This window comes from Ranitomeya variabilis, chromosome 5 (genome assembly GCF_051348905.1).
Source record: "Ranitomeya variabilis isolate aRanVar5 chromosome 5, aRanVar5.hap1, whole genome shotgun sequence".
In the NCBI taxonomy this organism is placed as follows: Eukaryota; Metazoa; Chordata; class Amphibia; order Anura; family Dendrobatidae; genus Ranitomeya; species Ranitomeya variabilis.
The window spans coordinates 34,004,282-34,028,388 of record NC_135236.1 but is presented as its reverse complement, the minus strand read 5'-3'; the positions used below and the strand labels follow the sequence as shown (position 1 = coordinate 34,028,388).

The window sequence follows — 24,107 nt, the reverse complement described above, 5'->3', positions numbered from 1 at the left end:
CAGGACTGGATTATGGGTCTGTAACCATGGCAGCCCTAAAACAACCAAATCATGCATTTTATGTAAAACCAGGAAACGTATCACCTCGCGGTGTTCAGGAGTCATGCACATGGTAACCTGTGTCCAATACTGCGGTTTATTTGCTGCCAATGGTGTAGCATCAATACCCCTAAGAGGAATAGGATTTTCTAATGGTTCAAGAGTAAAACCACAGCGCTTAGCAAATGAGAGATCCATGAGACTCAGGGCAGCACCTGAATCTACAAATGCCATGACAGGATAAGATGACAGTGAGCAAATCAAAGTTACAGACAGAATAAATTTAGGTTGCAAATTGCCAACGGTGACAGGACTAACAACCTTAGCTATTCGTTTAGAGCATGCTGAGATAACATGTGTAGAATCACCGCAGTAGTAGCACAAGCCATTCCGGCGTCTATGAATTTTCCGCTCATTTCTAGTCAGGATTCTATCACATTGCATTAAATCAGGTGTCTGTTCAGACAACACCATGAGGGAATTTGCGGTTTTTCTATCACATTGCACCGAATTAGGTGTCTGTTCAGACAACACCATGAGGGAATTTGCGGTTTTGCGCTCCCGCAACCGCCGGTCAATTTGAATAGCCAGTGCCATAGTATCATTCAGACCTGTGGGAATGGGAAAACCCACCATAACATTCTTAATGGCTTCAGAAAGGCCATTTCTAAAATTAGCGGCCAGAGCACACTCGTTCCAATGTGTCAGCACGGACCATTTCCGAAATTTTTGGCAATACACTTCAGCCTCGTCCTGCCCCTGAGACATAGCCAGCAAGGCCTTTTCTGCCTGAATCTCAAGATTGGGTTCCTCATAAAGTAAACCGAGCGCCAGAAAAAACGCATCAAGATCAGCCAATGCCGGATCTCCTGGCGCCAGCGAAAAAGCCCAATCCTGAGGGTCGCCCCGTAAGAACGAAATAACAATTTTTACTTGCTGAGCAGAATCTCCAGATGAACAGGGTCTCAGGGACAAAAACAATTTACAATTATTCACGAAATTCCTAAACTTAAACCTGTCTCCGGAAAACAGTTCAGGAATCGGTATTTTAGGTTCTGACCTAGGATTTCTGATAACATAGCCTTGTATGCCCTGCACACGAGTAGCCAGCTGGTCCATACTTGTAATCAAGGTCTGGACATTCATGTCTGCAGCAAGCATAGCCACTCTGAGGTAAAGGGGAAGAAGAAAGAAAAAAAAAAAAAAAAAAAACTCAGAATCTTCTTTCTTATAATCCCTCTTCTGCAATGCATTAAACATTTAATACTGGCCTGGCAAACTGTTATGACCCCAATGGCGAGGGTCTCAGAGGAACGTGGAAGTCTGCAGAATACAAAAATCCAGCTCATAGGGCAGTGGTAACTGGGTTGACCATATATCTACTCCTAACGCCAACACTAGAAGTAGCCGGGGATCATTCCTACGTTGATTCTAGATGACACGCGCCAGCCGGAGAATCTAGCTACCCCTAGAAGAGGAAAACAAAGACCTTTCTTGCCTCCAGAGAAGGGGACCCCAAAGCTGGATAGAAGCCCCCCACAAATAATGACGGTTAGGTAAGAGGAAATGACAAACACAGAGATGAACCAGGTTTAGCACAGAGAGGCCCGCTTACTGATAGCAGAATAAAGAAAGGTAACTTATATGGTCAACAAAAACCCTATCAAAATCCACACTGGAAATTCAAGAACCCCCGAACCGTCTAACAGTCCGGGGGGAGAACACCAGCCCCCTAGAGCTTCCAGCAAAGATCAGGATATAGATTTGGAACAAGCTGGACAAAAATACAAAACCGAAACAAATAGCAAAAAGCAAAAGGCAGACTTAGCTGATATAACTGGAACCAGGATCAGTAGACAAGAGCACAGCAGACTAGCTCTGATAACTACGTTGCCAGGCATTGAACTGAAGGTCCAGGGAGCTTATATAGCAACACCCCTAACTAACGACCCAGGTGCGGATAAAAGGAATGACAGAAAAAACCAGAGTCAAAAAACTAGTAACCACTAGAGGGAGCAAAAAGCAAATTCACAACAGACCTCCCAGCATCGTTTGCCATTCATAATGTGTTCCATAGGTCTTTGTTGCAGAGGTATGTGGTGTCAGTGGTTCCTTCTGTTGATCCTCCTGCTCCGGTCTTGGTCGAGGGAGAATTGGAGTATGTGGTGGAGAAGATCTTGGATTCTCGTGTTTCTAGACGGAAGCTTCAGTACTTAGTCAAATGGAAGGGCTATGGTCAGGAGGATAATTCCTGGGTTGTCGCCTCTGATGTCCATGCGGCCGATTTGGTTCGTGCCTTTCATTTGGCTCGTCCTGATCGGCCTGGGGGCTCTGGTGAGGGTTCGGTGACCCCTCCTCAAGGGGGGGGTACTGTTGTGAATTCCGTTCTCAGGCTCCCTCCTGTGGTCATGAGTGGTACTGTGTGAGTTCTGTTCTTGGGCTCCCTCTTGTGGCCTTTAGCGTTATGGCTGGTCTGTAGGTGGCTCAGCTGTCTCGTTTCCTGCTATTCTGGTTCCTATTTAGTTCACCTGGACCTTTACTGGTTGCCTGCTGTCGTTGTATTCAGTACTGGTTCTGATCTCTCCTGGACTTCCCTTGTGACCTGTCTCCTCCTGGAGAAGCTAAGTCTTGCTAGTTCTTTTGCTCATTGTTTCCTTGAAAATGTTTCTCACTATATGATGAGTTCAGTCCTGCTTGCTTATATGTGATTTTCTCGCTTGCTGGTAGCTCTGGGGTGCGGAGTGCGCCCCTCGCATCGTGAGTCGGTGTGGGGGTTCTTGTATTCTCTGCGTGGATATTTTTGATTGCATTTTGTACTGACCGCACAGATCCCTTGCTATCTTCTGACTATTTAGTATTAGCGGGCCTCATTTGCTTAAACCTGTTTTCATTTCTACGTTTGTGCTTTCCCCTTAACTCACCGTTATTATTTGTGGGGGGCTGTCTAAACTTTGGGGTTATTTCTCTGAGGCAAGTGAGGCTTGCTTTCTCTCTAGGGGTAGCTAGTTTCTCAGGCTGTGAAGAGGCGTCTAGGTTTTTAGGTAACGCTCCATGGCTGCCTTTAGTGTGTTTGGATAGGATCAGGGTCGCGGTCAGTATAGTTACCACATCCCCAGAGCTTGTCCTATTATTCTGGTTTACCTATCAGGTCAGTTTTGTGATCCTTACCACCAGGATCCATAACAGGTACCCAATTTGTTTCTAGGTTTTGGCGGTCCTTTTGTGCTAGAATGGGCATTAATTTGTATTTTTCTTCAGCATTTCACCCTCAGACAAATGGACAGACGGAGCGAACCAATCAGACCTTGGAAACCTATTTGAGATGCTTTGTGTCTGCTGATCAGGATGATTGGGTTACTTTTTTGCCGTTGGCCGAGTTTGCCCTTAATAATCGGGCTAGTTCGGCTACTTTGGTTTCACCTTTCTTTTGTAACTTCGGTTTTCATCCTCGTTTTTCCTCAGGGCAGGTTGAGCCTTCGGACTGTCCTGGGGTAGATTCTGTGGTGGACAGGTTGCAGCGGATTTGGACTCATGTGGTGGACAATTTAACATTGTCTCAGGAAAAGGCTCAACGTTTTGCTAACCGCCGTCGGTGCGTTGGTCCCCGGCTTCGGGTTGGGGATTTGGTCTGGTTGTCTTCTCGTCATGTTCCTATGAAGGTCTCTTCTCCTAAGTTCAAGTCTCGTTTTATTGGTCCTTATAGGATTTGGAAATTATCAATCCTGTGTCTTTTCGTTTGGCCCTTCCAGCTTCTTTTGCCATTCATAATGTGTTCCATAGATCTTTGTTGCGGAGATATGTGGTGCCCATGGTCCCCTCTGTTGACCCTCCTGCTCCGGTGTTGGTTGAGGGGGAGTTGGAATATGTGGTGGAGAAGATTTTGGATTCTCGTCTTTCGAGGCGGAAACTTCAGTATCTGGTCAAGTGGAAGGGTTCTGGCCAGGAGGATAATTCTTGGGTTTTTGCCTCTGATGTCCATGCTGCTGATTTGGTACGTGCTTTTCATTTGGCTCGTCCCGATCGGCCTGGGGGCTCTGGTGAGGGTTCGATGACCCCTCATCAAGGGGGGGGTACTGTTGTGAATTCCGTTCTTGGGCTCCATCTGGTGGTTTCTAGTGGAACTTAGCAGCTGCATTCACTAATCGGTTCCCTGGTCTTGTTATTTAACTGGGCTCTAGTCTTTAGTCAACGCCAGCTGTCAATGTTCCTCCTGTGGACTCAGTCCTTTCCTGGAAGTGCTCTGTTGGCCAGTTCATTTCAGCTTAAGATAAGTCTGCTAGTTTTTTGGGTGTTTCCTTGCTTATGACCTTCAGTTCAAGTTAATGTTATGTCTGTTGTCCAGCATGCCAGTATGAATTATTTTGGCTAGTTGGAAGCTCTGGGGTAGCAGATTTGCCCCTCCACACCGTGAGTCAGTGTGGAGGTTATTTTTTTGTAAACTCTGCGTGGATATTTAGTTTTTTAATACTGACCGCACAGTAGCCTTTTCTATCTCTGTCTATTTAGATAGTAATGGCCTCCTTTGCTAAAATCTAGTTTCATTTCTGCGTGTGTCATTTCCCTCTCCACTCACCGTCAATATTTGTGGGGGCTATCTTTCCTTTGGGGGTTTTTCTGAGGCGAGTTAGTTTTCCGTTTCCATCTTCAGGGGTAGTTAGCTCTTAGGCTGTGAAGAGGCGTCTAGGCAGAGATAGGAACGCTCCACGGCTATTTCTAGTGTTGGTGTTAGGTGTAGGGCTTGCGGTCAGTAAAGTTACCACCTCCCCAGAGCTTGTACATGTTTGGTTTTACCCACCAGGTCATCTCAGTACTGCTTCGTAACCACCAGGTCATAACAGTTAACACGCCGAAGGCAGAACTATAGCTGACACTGCCAGCAAGATTCATGGGAGCTAAATAGCAAACCTGAACCCAGAATGAGGCAGAGCACAGTTAACCCTTGACATGATCCGTCCAGAAAAAAGGGCAGACACTAATAAACCCTGGAACAGATCACGACAGCCACTATGCAGAGTCTTTCCAAATTATCTTCAAACACCTGGAGGTTTTGAGCGGTTTCTGCTCTGCAAAATCTGCAAAAATCTCTGTGTATACAAAGCCTTAGTGTACGTACACACATCGTATGTAAGATGCAGGTGGACCATTGAGTTTTGTCTAGGTAAAGTAGAGACTAAGGGTACGTGGAATGGCTTCCAAACAAAAGTCTTATAAAAAATAGTCAGGTCCGTTCTTTGATCTGCATCATGGCTTTTGAAGCCCTGAGAAGGATAAAAGAAGCTCAAAAGACTGAACATATGCACAATATGCCATTTTTCCTAGTGATGAGCGAGTGTGTTTGTTACCGAGCATGCTCGGGTGTTCTCCAAGTATCTTGAGCATGCTCGTAGATTATGTGTGAGACCCCGCAGCTGCATGATTTGCGGCTGCTAGACAGCCTGAATACATGTGGTGATTCCCTAATAAACAGGCAATCCCTGCATGTGTTCAGGCTGTCTAACAGCTGCAAGTCATGCAGCTGCGGGGACACAAACATAATCTATGAGCACGCCCAAGATACTCGGAGAACTCCCGAGCATGTTCGGAAATCTCGAGTAACTACTCGTTCATCACTACATTTTACATTGTTTTTGTCACGTCTAGTGCTTCTTCAAGCAGGTTTCTAGCAGAATCTGCCAGAAAAATGATGCCATGTGCAAATACCTCAAATTTGTGGGTTAAATTTTAGATTCCTATGGTTAAAAGGAGTAGCATTTTAATTCTTCAGGCAACTTCCATTAGGGCGCCGCTAGCCACGCTAATGAAAAATACTGAGAAAAGACAATGGTTACAGAGCAGAAAATTACCGCAAAGTCAGAAGTGGAGCTGTTTCAGGGAAAAGCCAACTGTCATTTTCCTGGAGCAGTATTGCCTAGAAAAACTCAGCAGCTCTGATACCAGGAAAGAAATTGTGTGCATCTTCCTCAACTCTCTAGCCAAAACTAATTTTTTAATCCCTATTGGTTTTGGAGAGTTTCTGATCTAAAAGCACAAGAAAAGAAACATATCCTGAACACAATCTCAGGGCTCATACCCATCACCATTGAAAGAAAAAAGCAGTCCGATATCAGTCCTGAAAAGTGGGACGAGCGCCATGTGATTTTCATACAATGCGATTTTTATCACCTTCCATCCAAATGATTTACGTGCAAATGCGACTTTAACATGAGCTTTTACAAAGAGTATTTATGTCAGTTACACATTATATAATTATATTAGTGATAATCGTATAGTGAAATATTCGGATGCATGAAATTCGTTCCAAATAATTTCTAATATCCGTGTATTCGTACCGTATAATAAATCCATTGCAAGTCAATAGGAAAGCCGAATATTTCTCTGCTGGACCCAACAAACAGGTCTGGGGGAATGAGAAAAAAGCTGAAATAGATGGGAAAAAGCAAAAACTAAATGGGAAGAGCATGGAGAGGATTCCTGCATGTCTTTCTGACTCACGTGGTATCTGGGAATAATGTTGTCAGACTATTGTGCAGATTTTATGAATTTATAAAAAAAGACCTTCCAAACCATACCTAAATTGTTGTTTACAGGGAAAAATGCTAAGAAACATTGCTTTCTTCATAATTATTTGTATGTAAAGTAAAATAAAAAAGTGATAAAAAATTTTTTATCTCCCCTTTAGGCTTTAGTTTTTCCTTTTACATTTGTGAAGGCTCTCACTCCTACGTTCGGGAGGTCCTTCCCTCATGCCATATAGTTAGCCAGATAGTGGAATGCATATTCCCCATCCCTTTACAATGGCAGATGAAACAAGCCTATTTGAATTTTGAGCTTCGAACGCCACCACCACCATGTCCACCGCCATGTCATAATGTGGCCCTCGCTTCACATTTTCAGAGGGACACCAGGTGCTGTGAAACCTGAGTTTTGTGAGCTCCACAGTTCATTTTGGCCACCGGATCCCAATGGAGCCACTGTCATAGCGGATGAAGCCACTTTAAGGTGAACATAATGCAGGAGTTGGGGGAGCTGTATGATCGGTGTCAATAAATTGGATTCTACCAGACACCAAAAGCATTAGAATTAAATTTTTCATACAGTGTGTGCAAGTGATGGCCTGTATTGTGGTCAGTGTGTCAGGCCTGAAACCCATGTCAGGAACATGTACAAGCCTCATTTTACTTGGAAGCAGCCTCCTCAAGGGAAAGAGACGCAAGTGCTATTGACCAATCTGCACAAGACCAAGTACTTCTTCTGGAAACTACACAACAAGGCAGAATGGATCTTTTGCGTGGTTTTCAGCAACAATGGAGCAATTACAGGATATATCCCACAGAGTGACAAGGTCTTTGGAGTGTATTACTCAGGTGACAAGCAGTGCTACAGAGCTCAGGTAAAGGCCTTAGCGTAACAATGCCCATGTTCCAATATGTAGGGAGGAGGTTATTTGGCGTGCACTCGGCTCAATACGATGAGGTGCTGGTGTAATGGACCTAGTGGCCCCAAATAAGTAGTTAATCAAATTCACCGCACTCTCTTTGGATAAGTGTCAAAGTTGTAACAGTTTATTCAACCTGAATTGAGTTGGGAGCGTAACAGAATATTACAGCATATGCGATTAACAACGTTTCGGCTCGACGTTTCGGTACACCTGATACACGCTGACACAGAGCACAACGCGGGAGCGCCGCTCTCCATCCTGACTCTCAAGGTCCATACCCCCATAAGGGAACCTCTGCTAATATATCTACTCAGCAGCACACCAGTACATTACTGAGAGAATCTGCTGCATCACTGAGACTTATCCCTCCTCACATACTATCCTTTATTGGAATAAGCGATAACGTGATAAAGGCTCAGGTCGAGCCGAAACGTTGTTAATCGCATATGCTGTAATATTCTGTTACGCTCCCAACTCAATTCAGGTTGAATAAACTGTTACAACTTTGACACTTATCCAAAGAGAGTGCAGTGAATTTGATTAACTACATGTTCCAATATGTGTAAGGCTGTGGCCTGAATAGGTCTATAGACCATTTTAATCCAGTCTCTTAGACCTGCTTAAAATGTACAGAAACTCGCCAATACCCCACAATCATTTTTATTTTTACAAAAATTTTGAAAATGTAAGAGAAGCGATGGTTTAATAAAGAGACACAAGTCTCATTTATGAGTCTGGAAAAGCCAGGAATGGACAACGTAAAGTGCTAACAATAAGGAAGAGATATATATCCTGCCATTGAAAACTGATCACTGCTCTGGGACCAAAAAGTAGGATGGTAAGGCATGGATGTTAAGACAACTTACAAAAAAGAACATTTGGGGAGAATTTAGATTGGATTGCTATCATCCGGAGGGCTTTCAAAGTCTTAGGAAATCCAGCCCTCGTTCAATTTTAGAAGAGACGGCTTGTCGGCAATTTCCGTTGACAGTATTATGCACCTATCCGTTATGATTGCACTCTCCGAACTAAAGACCTGCTCAGACGACACACTTGCCGCAAGGCATGGAATCACCTCCAAGGCATATAAAGAGAGGTCAGGCCAAGTGTGCAGCTTGGACAAACAATAGTTAAAGAGCACTGAAGAATCAGGAAGGATGCTGTTATGGTCACTTAAGTACTCCTTCACCATCTTGGTCAACTTATTCCTCCTTGTCATACTTACAGTACATCCACAGATATACCTTGCTGATATGTTGGTTTCATGAAAATGGCCTAGATGGTGGATATTTTCCCTTGCCTGAGTTGCACCTGGTGTGCGTGTCCCTCCCCTGTAATCCTTGTGGGTGAAAAGAGGCGGTACCTCAGCCAGAAGTGTTGTCTGAGGGTATGTGCACATGTTGCGGATTTCTTGCAGAAATTTCCTGAAGAAAACCGGAAACTGCTTTTGCAGCATCTATAGTAAAAGATAGAACGTTTAAAAATAATAAAAAAAATAAAAAAAATGCTTATACTCACCCGCAGACATCAGATCTCCTCACCGGCGTCCGTTCCTATAGCTGATGTGTGCGCGCAGGGCCTTCCATGACGTCACGGTCACGTGAGCGGTCTCGGCCAATCACAGGACAGTGACGTCATTCGGCAAGGTCCTTCACCGCACACCAGCTACAGGAACCGAAGCCAACGTGCAGCACAGAGGCGGGAACACTTCGGGGGCCATCAGAGGGTGAGTATAGGACTATTTTTTATTTTAATTCTTATTTTTTTACCAATTATATGGTGCCCAGTGCGTGGAGGAGAGTCTCCTCTCCTCCACCCTGGGTACCAACCGCACATAATCTGCTTACTTCCCGCATCGTGGGCACAGCCCCGTGCGGGAAGTAAGCAGATCAATGGACCCCTAGGTGTGCGGAATCCCCTGCAATTCCGCATTTTAATGAACATGTTGCTTTTTTTTCCGCGATGCGATTTTTTCGCGGAAAAAAAGGCTACATTTGCACAAAAAATGCGGAATACACTGAAAATAATGGGAGGCATATGTTAGCGTTTTTTTCGCGTTTTTATCACGTTTTTATAGCGAAAAAACGCGAAAAAAATGCGAAAAATACTGAACGTGTGCACATGGCCTGAGGGTAATCTTTTCAGCAACTCTTCATCAATGGCCCTCTGTCAGGCATGCATTTAAAATGGCATGTATGACTCTGACATTAGAGAAGGAAATTTATTCTTGCACCATGGGTCAAGAAAAATGCACAGCCAGTATTTCTTGGGGGACAAAATGTCTTTCACACGAGGGTCTTGGGAAAAGCATCTGGACATGAAATTTGCCATGTGTGCCAGACTACAAGTTGTCAAACATTCAGTGTCCACACTAGGAAGAACACTAACCATCCTCTCCTCCTCACGACGCCTTGCCTCCTCCTCTTCAGGCCAACCATGCTGGACAGGCAGGAAGCTGGGATTGGGAGTTCCCTGTGTAGCACAGACACATCACAGCATGCTGGGCTTTTTGTTCTCAGTCTGAATTCAGCTGAAAAAAAAATCAGGGAGTCATAGATTAACATTGGTAAGAGTGCAATCCAATATGTTATCAAATTGCACTTGTCCATTTTCCTCGCAGATGAGTATGAGCTCTCAGAATGTTAATCCCATGTTCTCATCATTCCACTTCCACCACCATTTAATTATCTGTTTGATTTGACATAAACCTTACAATTAAACAGCATCTTCGAGACATAAAATTAATCTTTACTGTTTCTAGGTCCCACTCTCAAGTTGTAGTAACAGCTGCACCATTGGATTCCGGAAGACTGCTTTGCAAGGGAAACCATTATGTTGCTATGCCTGTGTCACGTGTTTACATGGAGAGATCTCAAATCAGACAGGTGATGTTCCATTGCAGTGAAACTGTATCTCAAGTTTAGGGATGAGTGAACCTGAACTGTGAAGTTTGAGGTTTGTACCAGGCACTTTGTGTCCAGTACAATCACTGATTTTTTACTGGATGTCCGGTTTACTGTCCGGGTTCAAGTACTTAATTAAGTTTGCTGATAGGCTGCAGCACAGCCAGTCAGCCAGCTTTTAGGCTGTGGGCACTTCCCGAGCCATCACAGACATGCCAAGTACGGACATGGCTGGATTGTCGAGTGCAGGAGGTGACCCAGGTGTTTAGAAGCCAGATCAAGCGTGTCACCACAATTCTGCTCTCTTTAGTGTAGGTAGAAGATGCAGTTAGAGTGAGGGACAGTGCTAGTGCACTTTGTCACAAATCTGTTTCCTCTGCATTTGACTCATTTGGAATACTGTGCCATAAGCCGCTGTGTGTACTCTGCACCTCCGGGTGTGAGAGTACTGTGCCATAAGCCGCTGTGTGTACTCTGCAGTTGTCTCTGTGCCACTTGTAGGGTAAACAAATAATTTAACTGTACTGCAGTGTCTATACAAGTAGTGTGTGTAAAAGTTAGTCTTACTCTGCAGCTGTTTTTTGTGAGTAATGTGAGTAAAAAATAAAAGTACTCTTTTTGCTAGTAGCGTGTGTAAAAAGTATTGTACTCTTCAGCAGCTTTTTGTGAGTAGTGAGTCTAAAAAATAAGTGTACTCTGTAGTGTTTTACTGCAAGTAGAGTCTAAAAATAGCTGTGCATGCTTAATGATCATTGAATTGGCAGCATTGCTACCAGTGCTGATTACCGGAAGGCCACCCTGAAGGATCCCACAACAACAATGTACATCATTACATCCATCACTGAAATGCGATTAAAAAATACGTAAATACAAGAGAAGGTTGGTAGAGAAACTGCTGTTGGCTTTTTGACCTGACAGCGGGGGCTAAGAAAATAATACACATAGAGAACCAAAATGAAGTAAAAATTGTATTTATTGGCAAGACATTTAAAACATTGTTTAAATTACAATAAGGGAGCAGAGGCAAAAGGCAATGAAAATCACCAATAGAGTGGCACCACAGGTCCGAGGTATAGACATAAATCCAAGGTACCCTTAGTAAAACATAGATAGTTCACAAGTATATCCAGTGAATCACTGAAACAAAGAGGATCTAAAGTGAATCAGCAATAAAGATAGGAACTTGGGAGTAAGGAATAAAGATGGTTACCTCAGACCTCTGGAGCCATAGCCCTTACGCGCTTATCAGCTTTGTGCCTTTTTTCGGGGAAGTACCACCATGTCATAGGGTCCGTATTAACTGGAAGCAAAGTTACAACAACATAGTTAGTGAGTACCTGTCCATTACGTCTCCACGTATTATATGATGAGTTTGACCCATTTAACTTTTGGGTCTTCAAATTGGACTCATAGCCTGAGATTGCACTTTATGACTTAGAGGTGTTGGCCTGCCCCTTGGCAAGTGTGCTGTCAAAATGTTTGTTTAGCGGGGCAGGGGGTGTGATCACACACCGGCACATCAGTCTGTCCACATCCAATGTGGGGATGCTAATATTCCTTAAAATTAACCAGGCATGGATCCCGCAGGACTAGTTCATACCTTTGGTTGACTAGATAACTAAAGCAGCTGCACACATTTACAGGTGCATCCCACAAAATTAGAATATCATCAAAAAGTTAATTTATTTCAGTTCTTTAATACAAAAGTGAAATTCATATATTACATAGAGTCATAACACACAGAGTGATCTATTTCATGTGTTTATTTCTGTTAATGGTGATGATTATGGCTTACAGCCAATGCAAACCCAAAAGCGATTATCTCAGTAAATTAGAATAATTACCAAAAAACAAAAAAAAAAACACCTGCAAAGGCTTCCTAAGCGTTAAAAAGGTCCCTAAGTCTGTTTCAGTAGGCTCAACAATCATGGGGAAGACTGCTGACTTGACAGATGTCCAGAAGGCAGTCACTGACACACTCCACAAGTAGGGTAAGCCACAAAAGGCCATTGATAAGAATCTGGCTGTTCACACAGTGCTGTATTCAAGCATATTAATGGAAAGTTGAGTGGAAGGAAAAAGTGTGGTAGAAAAAGGTGCACAAGCAACAGGAATGACCGCAGCCTTGAAAGGATTGCTAAGAAAAGGCCATTCAAAAATTGGGGGGAGATTCACAAGGACTGGACTACTGCTGAAGTCATTGCTTCAAGGGCGCACACACACACATGTATGTATCCAGGACAAGGGCTACAAGTGTCGCATTCCTTGTGTCAAACCACTCATGACTCATAGACAATGCTAGAAGCGTCTTACCTGGGCCAAAGAAAAAAAGAACTGGACTGTTGCTCAGTGGTCCAAGGTGTTGTTTTCAGATGAGGGTAAATTTTGCATTTCATTTTAAAATCAAGGTCCCAGAGTCTGGAGGAAGAATCCAAGATGCTGGAGGTCTAGTGTGAAGTTTCCACAATCAGTGATGCTTCGGGAGCCATGTCATCTGCTGGTGTAGGTCCACTGTGTTTTATCAAGACCAAAGTCAGCACAGCCACCTACCAGGAGATTTTGGAGCACTTCATGCTTCCCTCTGCCGACAAGCTTTTTGAAGATGGAAATTTCATTTTCCAGCTGGACTTGGCCCCTGTCCACACTGCAAAAAGTACCAATACCTGGTTTACAAGCAACAGTATCACTGTGCTTGATTGGCAGCAAACTCGCCTGACCTTAACCCCATAGAGAATCTATGGAGTATTGTCAAAAGGGAGATGAGAGACACTAGATCCAACAATGCAGACGAGCTGAAGGCTGCTATCAAAGCAACCTGGGCTTCCATAACACCTCAGCAGCACCACAAGCTGATCGCCTCCATGCCACGCCGCATTGATGCAGTAATTGATGCAAAAGGAGACCCAACCAACTTGTGAGTGCATTTACTGAATATACATTTCATTGGGACAACATTTTTCAAGCTGGTATTATAAAGTATTCTAATTTACTGAGATAATTACTTTTTTGTTTTCATTGGCTGTAAGCCATAATCATCAACATTAACAGAAATAAACACATGAACTAGATCACTCTGTTTGTAATGACTATATATAATATAGGAATTTCACTTTTTGTATTAAAGAACTAAAATAAATTAACTTTTTGATTATATTCTAATTGTGTGAGCAGCACCTGTAGTTTTCAACTCTATTTGCCATTGATTTCATTTTGGTGTCTCCTCAAGAAGAAAAAAACTGTGTTGGCTAGCTCTTCCTCTGTCTCTTCCACCTACCCTGTCACTTCCACCTACTCCACCACCTCCTCTAGTTGGACCTCTGCCCCTTGGTTGTAGCTTGCTAGTTTATTTTGAGTTCCTTCTATGTTCTTTATCAGTTCCCTAATCCCCCCTCCCATCCAAAAAACACAGTTTTTTTTTAATAAACAAAAACAACAAGTGTTGGATTACTCTTCTCTTGCCTCTTCTACCTATACCTCCATGACCACCTTCCCCTCCACTTGGACCTGTTCCTCCTGGTTCAATATTGTAATTTGTTATTGCTCTGCTTAGCATATTAACAGGATACAGCTGTAGTGTAGTTTTGCAAAAACACTTTGTTTTTCATGCCACTGGGCGTACCCCAATATTTTTCTAATCTGCAGCCATGTCAGTGGGAGTCATGTGCATCAAAACAATTTTTTCTACTAATATGCACAATGTCTTTGATTGTATAGTGCATCAATTTACATTGTTCTACTCTTATTCACCTATGTCTGAGATAGTACTGTGAGTACAAACACATTTTTTCTAATAGTATGCACTCATGTCTTTGATAGTACTATGACAAAAAGTCAATGTGTGTACTCTGCACCAATATCTGTGGGGGTGCTGTGCCAAAATCCCTCTATGTTTACCTTTAAACCTCACATGTGGGAGGGCCATTTCAAAAAGAATCTGTGTACTCTGCAGCCATGTCTGCCCGAATAAGGTGAACAAAAAATTATTCTACTTTGTAGCCTTCTTTTTTTTGAGTAATATGTGAAAAAAATATTATATTATGCAGCCATTTATTTCCCATTTGTTGAGTGAAAAAATTATTTTATTGTACCACTTTGTCTTTACGAGTAGTGTGTCTACATCTTTTTTTTACTCTGCAGCCATCTCTGTCCTATTTATAGGTTAAAAAAATTATTTAATTCTATCGCTGTATCTATACAAGTAGCGTGTATAAAAAGTTCTACTCTGCTGCAATCTTTTCTGAGTAATGCTTCTAACAATGTCCTACTTTGCAGCCATCTTTTTGTGAGTAAGGAGTGCGTTACACTCCGAAACGCGTTGGTTTGCTTTTTGCCCTAGTGTGACTCCGTAGGCCTGTGACGTCACACGCTGCCTGGCAGCGCCGGCCATTCTTTCCAGTACAACCAGGAGCGTCTCCGGCCGGGACGGTTCCTGGCTCTGTACTGTGTATTAGCATCCGGCCCCCCGGCTGGACAACTGTTATTCGGTGTGCTCATCTGGTTGACCACCGCTGTGAGGACCACCCTAACTAGCAGACCCTTGTCCATCGTTGAGGAGTACTGCGTGCATCTGGGATTACATTCAACTCAAGCCAGCAGCAGCACCACCGCGGTATGTGTTTTATGTTCTGCTTACCCTAGTTAAATTCAGCGCACATAATTGCGATTTGCTTCAATCATAGGGAGGATTATTGGCAATCGACGATTGTTTGGACACTGTTACTGACCATTCACTACATTGTGTCAAGTTAGTGTTGCTAAGGTGTATTGGGAACCAACTTGCAGTTTGGTCTAAACTAGTTCTTACACCCTTGTAGCACGGTATTTAATATTTTAAGTTGTTTTTTTGTGAGTAATGTTTCTAAAAAAAATGTTGTACTATACAGCCGTCTCTTTCCCATTTGTAGACTGAAAAACAAATTTCATTCTACCTTTATGTCCATACGAACAGGGTGTCTAAAAAGTTTTTCTAGTCTTCATCCATATCTTTCCCTTTTGTGGGCCAAAAAGTCTTTGTGTGTACTGAGTCAAAAAGCTTCTGTTTGTACTGTACCAAAATGGCAACCATATCAGATGGTGGAGCTGGATTTTGCGATGTTCTGAGTAAGAGTGTATATATTTCTGCTCTGATAACCATCCCTTCTAAGGTGGTGCCAGTGTTTCAGCTGCTTTGGTGACTTCATCCTCCTCTGCCTTGAGCTTCCACTGAGCCCTGCTGTCACGTGAGGATGTCATCAGTAGTGCGTCTACCAGTCTGCGCTTGTATTCCCACATTTTCCTATCTTGCTCTAGTGACAGAAGTAAGGATTGCACATTGAGCTTGTAATGGGGATCCAACAGCCCCGGGAGCTCCCTCCTGCACAGCAGCGCAGCGTCCTCTCCACCCCTGACAGCGGCAACATCCAGCGCTCCTCACTTTGCGAGTATCTCGCATTACCACAAGCGCCTATACTGCCGTCCAGTGCTTTCAGACGCATTGCTCTCCCGCTCCTCGGCTACACACACAGTGTGTGACTCATACACACTACCAGTGTCCTCCAGCATTTGACAACCATATCTGATGAAGGTCTCAGTTGTCGAGACCGAAAACGTTTATATGTTGAGCTGGATGCACTAGAATAAAAATCTACTTTTTGAATCATTCTACAAATTTCTCCTGAGTGCCAAGAATTATTATATTTGCTACTACGGGTTGGATCCCCTACTTGAGCACCTCCCAAGAATCCCTGAGTGCCGTGGCCAATACTTTCTATATTTCTGCTCTGATAACCATCCCTTCTAAGGTGGTGCCAGTGTTTCAGCTGCTTTGGTGACTTCATCCTCCTCTGCCTTGAGCTTCCACTGAGCCCTGCTGTCACGTGAGGATGTCATCAGTAGTGCGTCTACCAGTCTGCGCTTGTATTCCCACATTTTCCTATCTTGCTCTAGTGACAGAAGTAAGGATTGCACATTGAGCTTGTAATGGGGATCCAACAGGGTGACCATCCAGTAATCAGCACTTGTATCAACTCAGCGGTCATTGCATAGGCACAACATAGGCCCCAGGATGCCCAGAGTCAACAACAAGTTGTTCTCTGTGGGAGGTGTGTCGTCTAGGTCCTCTGTGTTGTTTGTATCCTCCTTATCCCCCAGATACGCTTCATTTATGCCCGTGAGATGGTTTGAGTGCCACTCTGCTGTGAACACAGTTGTTCCTCATCCTACTCCTCGGGCCATGTTCACACATTCAGAATTTAGTCAGTATTTTATGTCAGACTTTGTAAGGAAAAAACCAGGAGGAGGTGAAAAATGTTGTGCACGTGTTTCTATTATACTTTTCTTCTGATTGTTCCACTACTTATTATGGCTTACAAATTATGATGTAAAATACTGATCAAATGATGAACGTGTGAGCATTGCCTTATATTCTTACTCCTCCTCCTGACCATAGAAAACTGTCCCCTGACTGGAGATTTGTATACATGGCCGCTGTCGGTACAGGAACCCATCCTCAAAGGTATGTGTGGACACCTAGCCTGGTAATGGTGTGAAAGGTCCTTGTTCCTCCTCCTTTTTTTCCTCCTTTGCCACCACCTCATCCATCATCGCATGAAGCTTTGCCTTTCTAGGAGGCATAGCAGTGTGATAGTAAGGCTGTAGTCACACTAAACGTATAAAAATAATTCTGATTCTCACTGCCGAGAGTTGCACGAGTGTTCTCCATATGGTAATCCATGTGTAATGCGTTTCCATTGCGATGATACAATATATTCTAAGCCATTTATCCATATGATATCCGTATGGCTTTAAATTTTTCACATATTTTTACAATGTACCGCCCCGTTAAATTAACTTACTCAAAGGTCTGAAATGAATAGAAACCTAATCAATAAGGCCATACATTGGGTCCACAAGAAGCTTAGTCCACAAATCTTTCATGCAGACACCCTGTAGGAGTTTTGCTTGTCTTGGTTTGTGAAAACCATGTGTGACAGGATTACATTAAACTGAGAGGGTGCTTTTACATTGGGTCTTGTCTCAGGGGAGCTTTACTCAATGATTGTTGATCCGAGGAGGCGGAGACGAATGTGGGTTCATCTGCTTTTGAGGAGATGGCTCACAAAAGGACATTTCCACTGACTATATGGTTCTCTATGCAGCCATCCTGACTAGTTTTATCACAACTGTTGGAGGCAGAGCAACCTGGGCTAACATTCAAGGACAGAAAGATGCGCAAATGTATTTCGGCAAAGGAAAATGTTTTACTTACAGTACGGTGTGTATTCATTTTATGCTTGTTGGCTACTGAATGTAATGGTCATTTTGAAACAGGTTCCACCCATATGTTATTTCAAAATATTATATGAATGTTGATGACATCTTTACTTCAACTACTTCCAAAAATGTTGTTATTATCACTCCTTGATGTAATTGAAACTGAACTGTTCCTGAGAATGTAATAGTGATGTTTATTTTTGACCCAGTGTTTAGTTTTCTATTTTGCTTACTTTTATGATGGACTACACTGTTTGTGTTATGCGTGCTGATGTTTGTTTTTTTTTCAGATTTTTTCCTTTTTTTTAATTTTTCTATAAACCGGTCTCTTCTGTGCGGTGCTTCATTTGGAGATTCTTAATGGGAAATCTATCATCTCAGCCATTTGTACATTCCACTTGAACAGAAATCTGGTCCTGCATTCAGAATTCAGTTATGCCCGAGCCCAAACAACAAGACTGGGTGCAGATAGCCCGTGGCTTTGAGCAAAAATGCCAGTTCCCCAACTGCAGAGGATCTCTGGATGGAAAGCACATCCAAACCGAAGCCGCCAAACTTTTTTCTCTGTGGGACTGTTGGTCCTAGTCGACAGCACATACAGGTTTATAATTGTTGATATTGGGGCCTATGGAAGAACTGGAGACCCCAGAGTCTTCAATTCTTTTGTTGGATTGGCGGCAGCAAAATAATGATTTGCCCATCACATGGTTCCTTATGTAATGGTTACTGATGAGGCATTTCAATCGATCTCCAATGTAATGAGTCTATATCCACAGAGAGGCGTGAACCACCAGTGGCAAATTTTTAATTATCGGTTATCACACGCAAGACGATTGGAGAAGTGCGCCTTTGGAATCCTATGTGCAAAATGGAGGGTCCTGATGTCAGCCATCCAATTAAGTGAAGCTAATGTGAATGCGGTCATTAAGGCCTTTGTCATCCTTCACACTTTCACGAGGATCCATGAATGTCCAACAAATGATGCTGATGAGGGAGAATACGGGAATAATGGCAGACCTAGAACACATGTTGCCAATCCACGTCGTCAGCCCTATGGCATTAACCCCTTCACCCCGAAACTCGTTTTCTCCTTCCTGACCAGGCCAATTTTTTTCAATTCTGATCACTCTCATTTAATGAGGTCATAACTCTGGAACACTGCAATGGATCCCACTGATTCTGAAACTGCTTTTTTGTGACATATTGTACTTCATGATAATGGTAAAATTTATGTGATATGACTTACATTTAATTGTGAAAAAAAGGAAATTTGGCAAAATTTTTGAAAATGTTGTAATTCTATTTTAAATTTTTTTAATTTTTATGCACTTAAATCAGAGAGCCATATCACACAAAATAGTTAATAAATAATATTTCCTACATGTCTACTTTACATGAGCAGAATTTTTGAAACATAATGTTTTTGTTTTTTGGAAGTTATAATGGTTAAAAGTTGACCAGTGATTTCTCATATTTACAGCAAACTTTAGGGACCACCTCAAATTTGAGGTGACTTTAAGGGCACTATATGACAGAAAATGTCAAAAAGTGACACGATTCTAAAAACTGAACTACTCAAGGTGCTCAAAACAACATTCAAGAAGTTTATTAACCCTTCAGGTGCATCACAGGAATTAATGTAATGTGGAAGAGAACAATAAAGATTTAACTTTTTTCCACAAAAATGTTCCTTTAGACCCTCATTTTTTTCATGAGGTTAACTAGAAATATTGCTCCATATAATTTGGTGTGCAATTTCTCGTGAGCACACCAATTATTGTTATTATTATTATTTATTATTATAGCGCCATTTATTCCATGGTGCTTTACATGTGAGAAGGGGTATACATAATACAAACAAGTACAATAATCTTGAACAATACAAGTCACAACTGGTACAGGAGGAGAGAGGACCCTGCCCGCGAAGGCTCACAATCTACAAGGGATGGGTGAGGATACAGTAGGTGAGGGTAGAGCTGGTCGTGCAGCGATTTGGCCGATCGGTGGTTACTGCAGGTTGTAGGCTTGCCGGAAGAGGTAGGTCTTCAGGTTCTTTTTGAAGGTTTTGATGGTAGGTCAGAGTCTTATATGTTATGGCAGAGAGTTCCAGAGTAGGGGGGATGCACGAGAGAAATCTTGTATGCGATTGTGGGAAGAGGAGATAAGAGATTGTGAGCCTTCGCGGGCAGGGTCCTCTCTCCTCCTGTACCAGTTGTGACTTGTATTGTTCAAGATTATTGTACTTGTTTTTATTATGTATACCCCTCCTCGCATGTAAAGCGCCATAGAATAAATGGCGCTATAACAATAAATAATAATAATAAGAGGGGAGTAGAGAAGGAGATCTTGTGAGGATCGGAGGTTGCATGCAGGAAAGTACTGGGAGACGAGGTCACAGGTGTATGGAGGAGACAGGTTGTGGATGGCTTTGTACGTCATGGTTAGGGTTTTGTACTGGAGTCTCTGGGCAATGGGGAGCCAGTGAAGGGATTGACAGAGGGGACAGGCCAGGGAATAGCGGAGGGACAAGTGGATTAGTCGGACAGCTGAGTTTAGAATAGATTAGAGTAGTGCAAGAGTGTTAGAGGGGAGGCCACAGAGCAGGAGGTTATAGTAGTCGAGGCGGGTGATGATGAGGGCATGGACTAGGTTTTTTGCATATTCTTGGTATAGGAAAGTACGAATCCGTGAAATATGCCATATGTTGGGGAAAACCACTGTTTGGGCCCACAGCAGGGCTTAGAATGGAAGGAGCGTCATTTGACTTTTTGAATGTAAAATTTGATGGAATAACTATCGGACACCATGTCCGAGGGACAGCATTTTGGAGACTACACCCCTCAGGGAACTTATCTAGATGTGTATTGAGTACCTTGAAACCTGCGGTGCTCCACAGAAGTTTAGAGCGTTGAGCCATGAAAATAAAAAATAAACACATCTTTCCCACAAAAATTATTTTTCACTCCAAGCTTTGCATTTTCATAAGGGTAACTTGAAAAATTGCACCATACAATATGTTCTGAAATTTCTCCTGAACATGCCAATACCCCATATATGGGGGAAAATCACTGCTGGGGTACACATCAGGGCTTGGGTGGAAAGGAGAGCCATTTGACTTTTTGAATGTAAAATTTGTTGGAATAATTAGCAGACACCATGTCGTGTTTAGAGAGCCCCTGATGTGCCTAAACAGTGGAAACCATCCACAAGTAACACATTTTGGAAACTAGACCCCTTAGGGAACTTATCTAGATGTGTGGTGAGCACTTTGAAACCCAAGGTGCTTCACAGAAGTTTATAAAATTGAGTCAAGGGTAACAGGATAAAATATACCCCAAAATTTGTTATGCAATTGCTCCTGAGTTCACCGATACCCAACATGTGGTCAAAAACTAATTTTGAGGCAGCTCAGAAAGGAAGTGGTGCCATATTAAAATGCAGATTTCCCTGCACTGGTTTGAGGGTGCCATGTCATATTGGCAGAGCCCCTGAAGTACCAGAACCATAATCAGCCTGCTCAGGGGCCTGTAGCAGCGAGGAGGTAGAGCAGGGAGATCGATTCTCCCTGCTCTGCCGCAGAATGTAACTGTATCGGCGTGCTGTGCACGCCGATACAGTTACAGTAGCGTAGCTCCGGGTGGGCCCCCTCTGAGCAACGGGCCCAGGGCGCCTGCACCCTCTGCCCCGTCGGTAGCTACGCTACTGCCACGAAGCATATTGTGATTATGGTGTAACGATGTGCGCTGCCTGAAGTCTAGTTAGCATTGCATTAGAAGATATCTTGGTGATGATAGTCCTAGTGCAGAGGGCAGGGACCATCCACACCATTACCAGGCTAGGTGTTCACACATACCTTGAAGGATGGGTTCCTGTACCAACAGCGGCCAGGTACACAAATCTCCAGCTAGAAGACAGTTTTGCATAATCAGGAGGAGGAGTAACAGTATAAGGAAACGTTCACACGTTCAGTATTTGGTCAGTTTTATACATCAGTATTTGTAAGCCAAAATCAGAGGAAAAGAATGATAGAAACATGTCACCACTTATGTATTTATCACCCACTGTTGATTGTGGCTTATAAATACTGAAAGTGTATGTATAAAGAATGCAGGTTGCCTCTAAACATAATAAAATATAGGATGAAAAATTAATACTCACCTCTATGCTGACCTGTCCATCTGCTCATGCAGCCCACCCATGGAGTGGTCCCCTTCTTTTTGCCTCTCCCCTTTGGTGTATCCCTCTTTGACCTGCTTCCCTCTTATTAGGCCTCTGATATCATTGCACACCAGGTCACCGAGAAGCATATTGTGATTATGGTGTAACGATGTGCGCTGCCTGAAGCCTAGTTAGCATTGCATTAGAGGATATCTTGGTGATGATAGTCCTAGTGCAGAGTGAAGGAAGTTGAAGAAAATTCTAATGACAGAGGAAGATGAAAAGAAGTTGCGAGGAGGACCGGCTGGTGGGAGCAGGTGACTAGTGAGTTGAGCAGCAATTTTTTTTCCCCTTTTGCTGGTCCTCTACTGGTCCACAAAATGGTTATCATTTTCCTAAATGTGTGATAACTGATATTCTGGAAAATCCAAATTCATGGGAAAATTCAATTTTACTCAAACAAATTTTCTCTGTCGAGAACAATCCTGGAAAGTTTACAATTACAATCCTCTGTTAGTCTGAAAAATAACTTTTGGAGTTACATACAGTAATATAACAAAAAATGCACCATTTTACCTTTAATGAAGGTGTCCACAATCCACATCATCATCATGGTTAAGAAGTTGCACATTTGAAGACCCCCAGAATGAAGGAGGAATCAAGTATGTATAACTTGAAGGTAGCATGGGTACATTCCTTTAAGGAAAAAGGGTCATTTCACAGACACAGAAATTTAACAAAAGTAACACTTGGATAGACCCTTCAGACAAGTCTTGCAAAAGGCAGATTTTTTCCATCAAACACGTCTTCCGCTTTCCTTCGTATACTAGAAATCTATGTGGTTACAGATCAAGATGGCTGCCATCTTTTCCACCTTAGTTTTATATGTTATGACCCCTTCAGTCTTTCTAACAGATGATTAATATATATATATATATATATATATATATATATATATATATATATATATATATATATATAATAACATGTAGAAAATAGAGAATATAAAAAAACAAATTTATTGAAATACATAATATTAAATAGTCATTAAAGGTAATGAGGGGATAAAAAAGGTGAGAAAACATAGATGAGGTAGATAGGTGACAAAGCCCGGGCACATACAGTAGAATAATAAATATGCAAACAGGTAATGACATGTAGTAAACATATTGTTTTCTCCATTTATAGATTCCCTGAATTGCCTCAGATGTCCATGGGACGAATGGCCGAATCCTGAAAAATCCAAGTGTCTCCCAAAACCCATAGAGTTTCTTTCTTATGAAGATGTATTAGGAGCCACCTTAGCTGCAACTTCCATAATCTCCTCCATTATTCCAGCTCTTATCTTGGGATTTTTCTTTCACTATAGCAATACACCACTTGTGAAAGCCAGCAATTACTCCCTAAGTTGTCTCCTACTGATATCCCTCAGTCTTTGCTTCTTCTGCTCTTTAGGTTTTATTGGTTACCCTGATCATGATAAATGTCTACTACGTCAGGTATCTTTTGGACTGGTCTTCACTCTCTGTGTTGCCTGTATATTGGCCAAGACGGTCATGGTAGTTTTTGCTTTCATGGCTACTAGACCGGGAAGCAGTCTAAGAAAATGGACTACGCTAAGAGTCTCCTACTCAATTATCTCTGTATGTTTCCTTCTACAGCTAATATTGTGTATCACTTGGATGTCAGTGGATCCTCCACATCCACATGTCAACACAGAAGATAAAGCAGAACTCATTATTATTGACTGTAATGAACGGTCTGTCGCATTCTGGGCCATGCTCGGTTATCTCTTTCTTCTGGCCACCATTAGCTTCATAGTGGCTTTCTTGGCTCGAAAACTTCCAGATAGTTTTAATGAAGCTCAGTTTATTACATTTAGCATGTTGGCCTTTCTTAGTGTTTGGCTATCTTTCATTCCTGCTTCTCTTAGTGCTCAGGGCAAATACACAGTCGCCATGGAGGTGTTTGCCATCCTGGCATCCAGTTGGGCATTGTTGATCTGTATGTTTTTTCCTAAATGTTTCATTTTACTCTTCAGACCTGAGATGAACTCTAAAGAATATCTGATGAGAAATAAAGATAAAGGTGCAATAAGCAGATTATAGATATACGTAAATCTTGATATTCTTGAATGATCTTATAAAAAATAACTAAACACTTGATATAATAAAAACACAGAAGTTTGAAGTAGGGTTTCCTTGTGAGTTCTTCTGAACTTCTCATGGTATTCCAGATGTGGTCTCACTAGAGCTCTATACAGCCAGTACATAATTACATTCATCTACTGATTATACCTTTAGACATGTAGCATTATG

General features: G+C 42.5%; 1 protein-coding gene across 1 annotated transcript in view; it reads left to right on the top strand.

Moving 5' to 3' along the window:
• LOC143774801 (extracellular calcium-sensing receptor-like) overlaps window positions 1–23,897 on the top strand; it is a 56,073-nt gene extending 32,176 nt beyond the window's left edge. Inside the window, exons 4-6 of the mRNA XM_077262570.1 lie at window positions 10,239–10,362; window positions 23,245–23,348; window positions 23,451–23,897. Coding sequence (XP_077118685.1) covers window positions 10,239–10,362; window positions 23,245–23,348; window positions 23,451–23,897 — 675 coding nt within the window. The remainder of the gene's footprint in view (window positions 1–10,238; window positions 10,363–23,244; window positions 23,349–23,450) is intronic.
• Window positions 23,898–24,107: the final 210 nt, after the last annotated feature.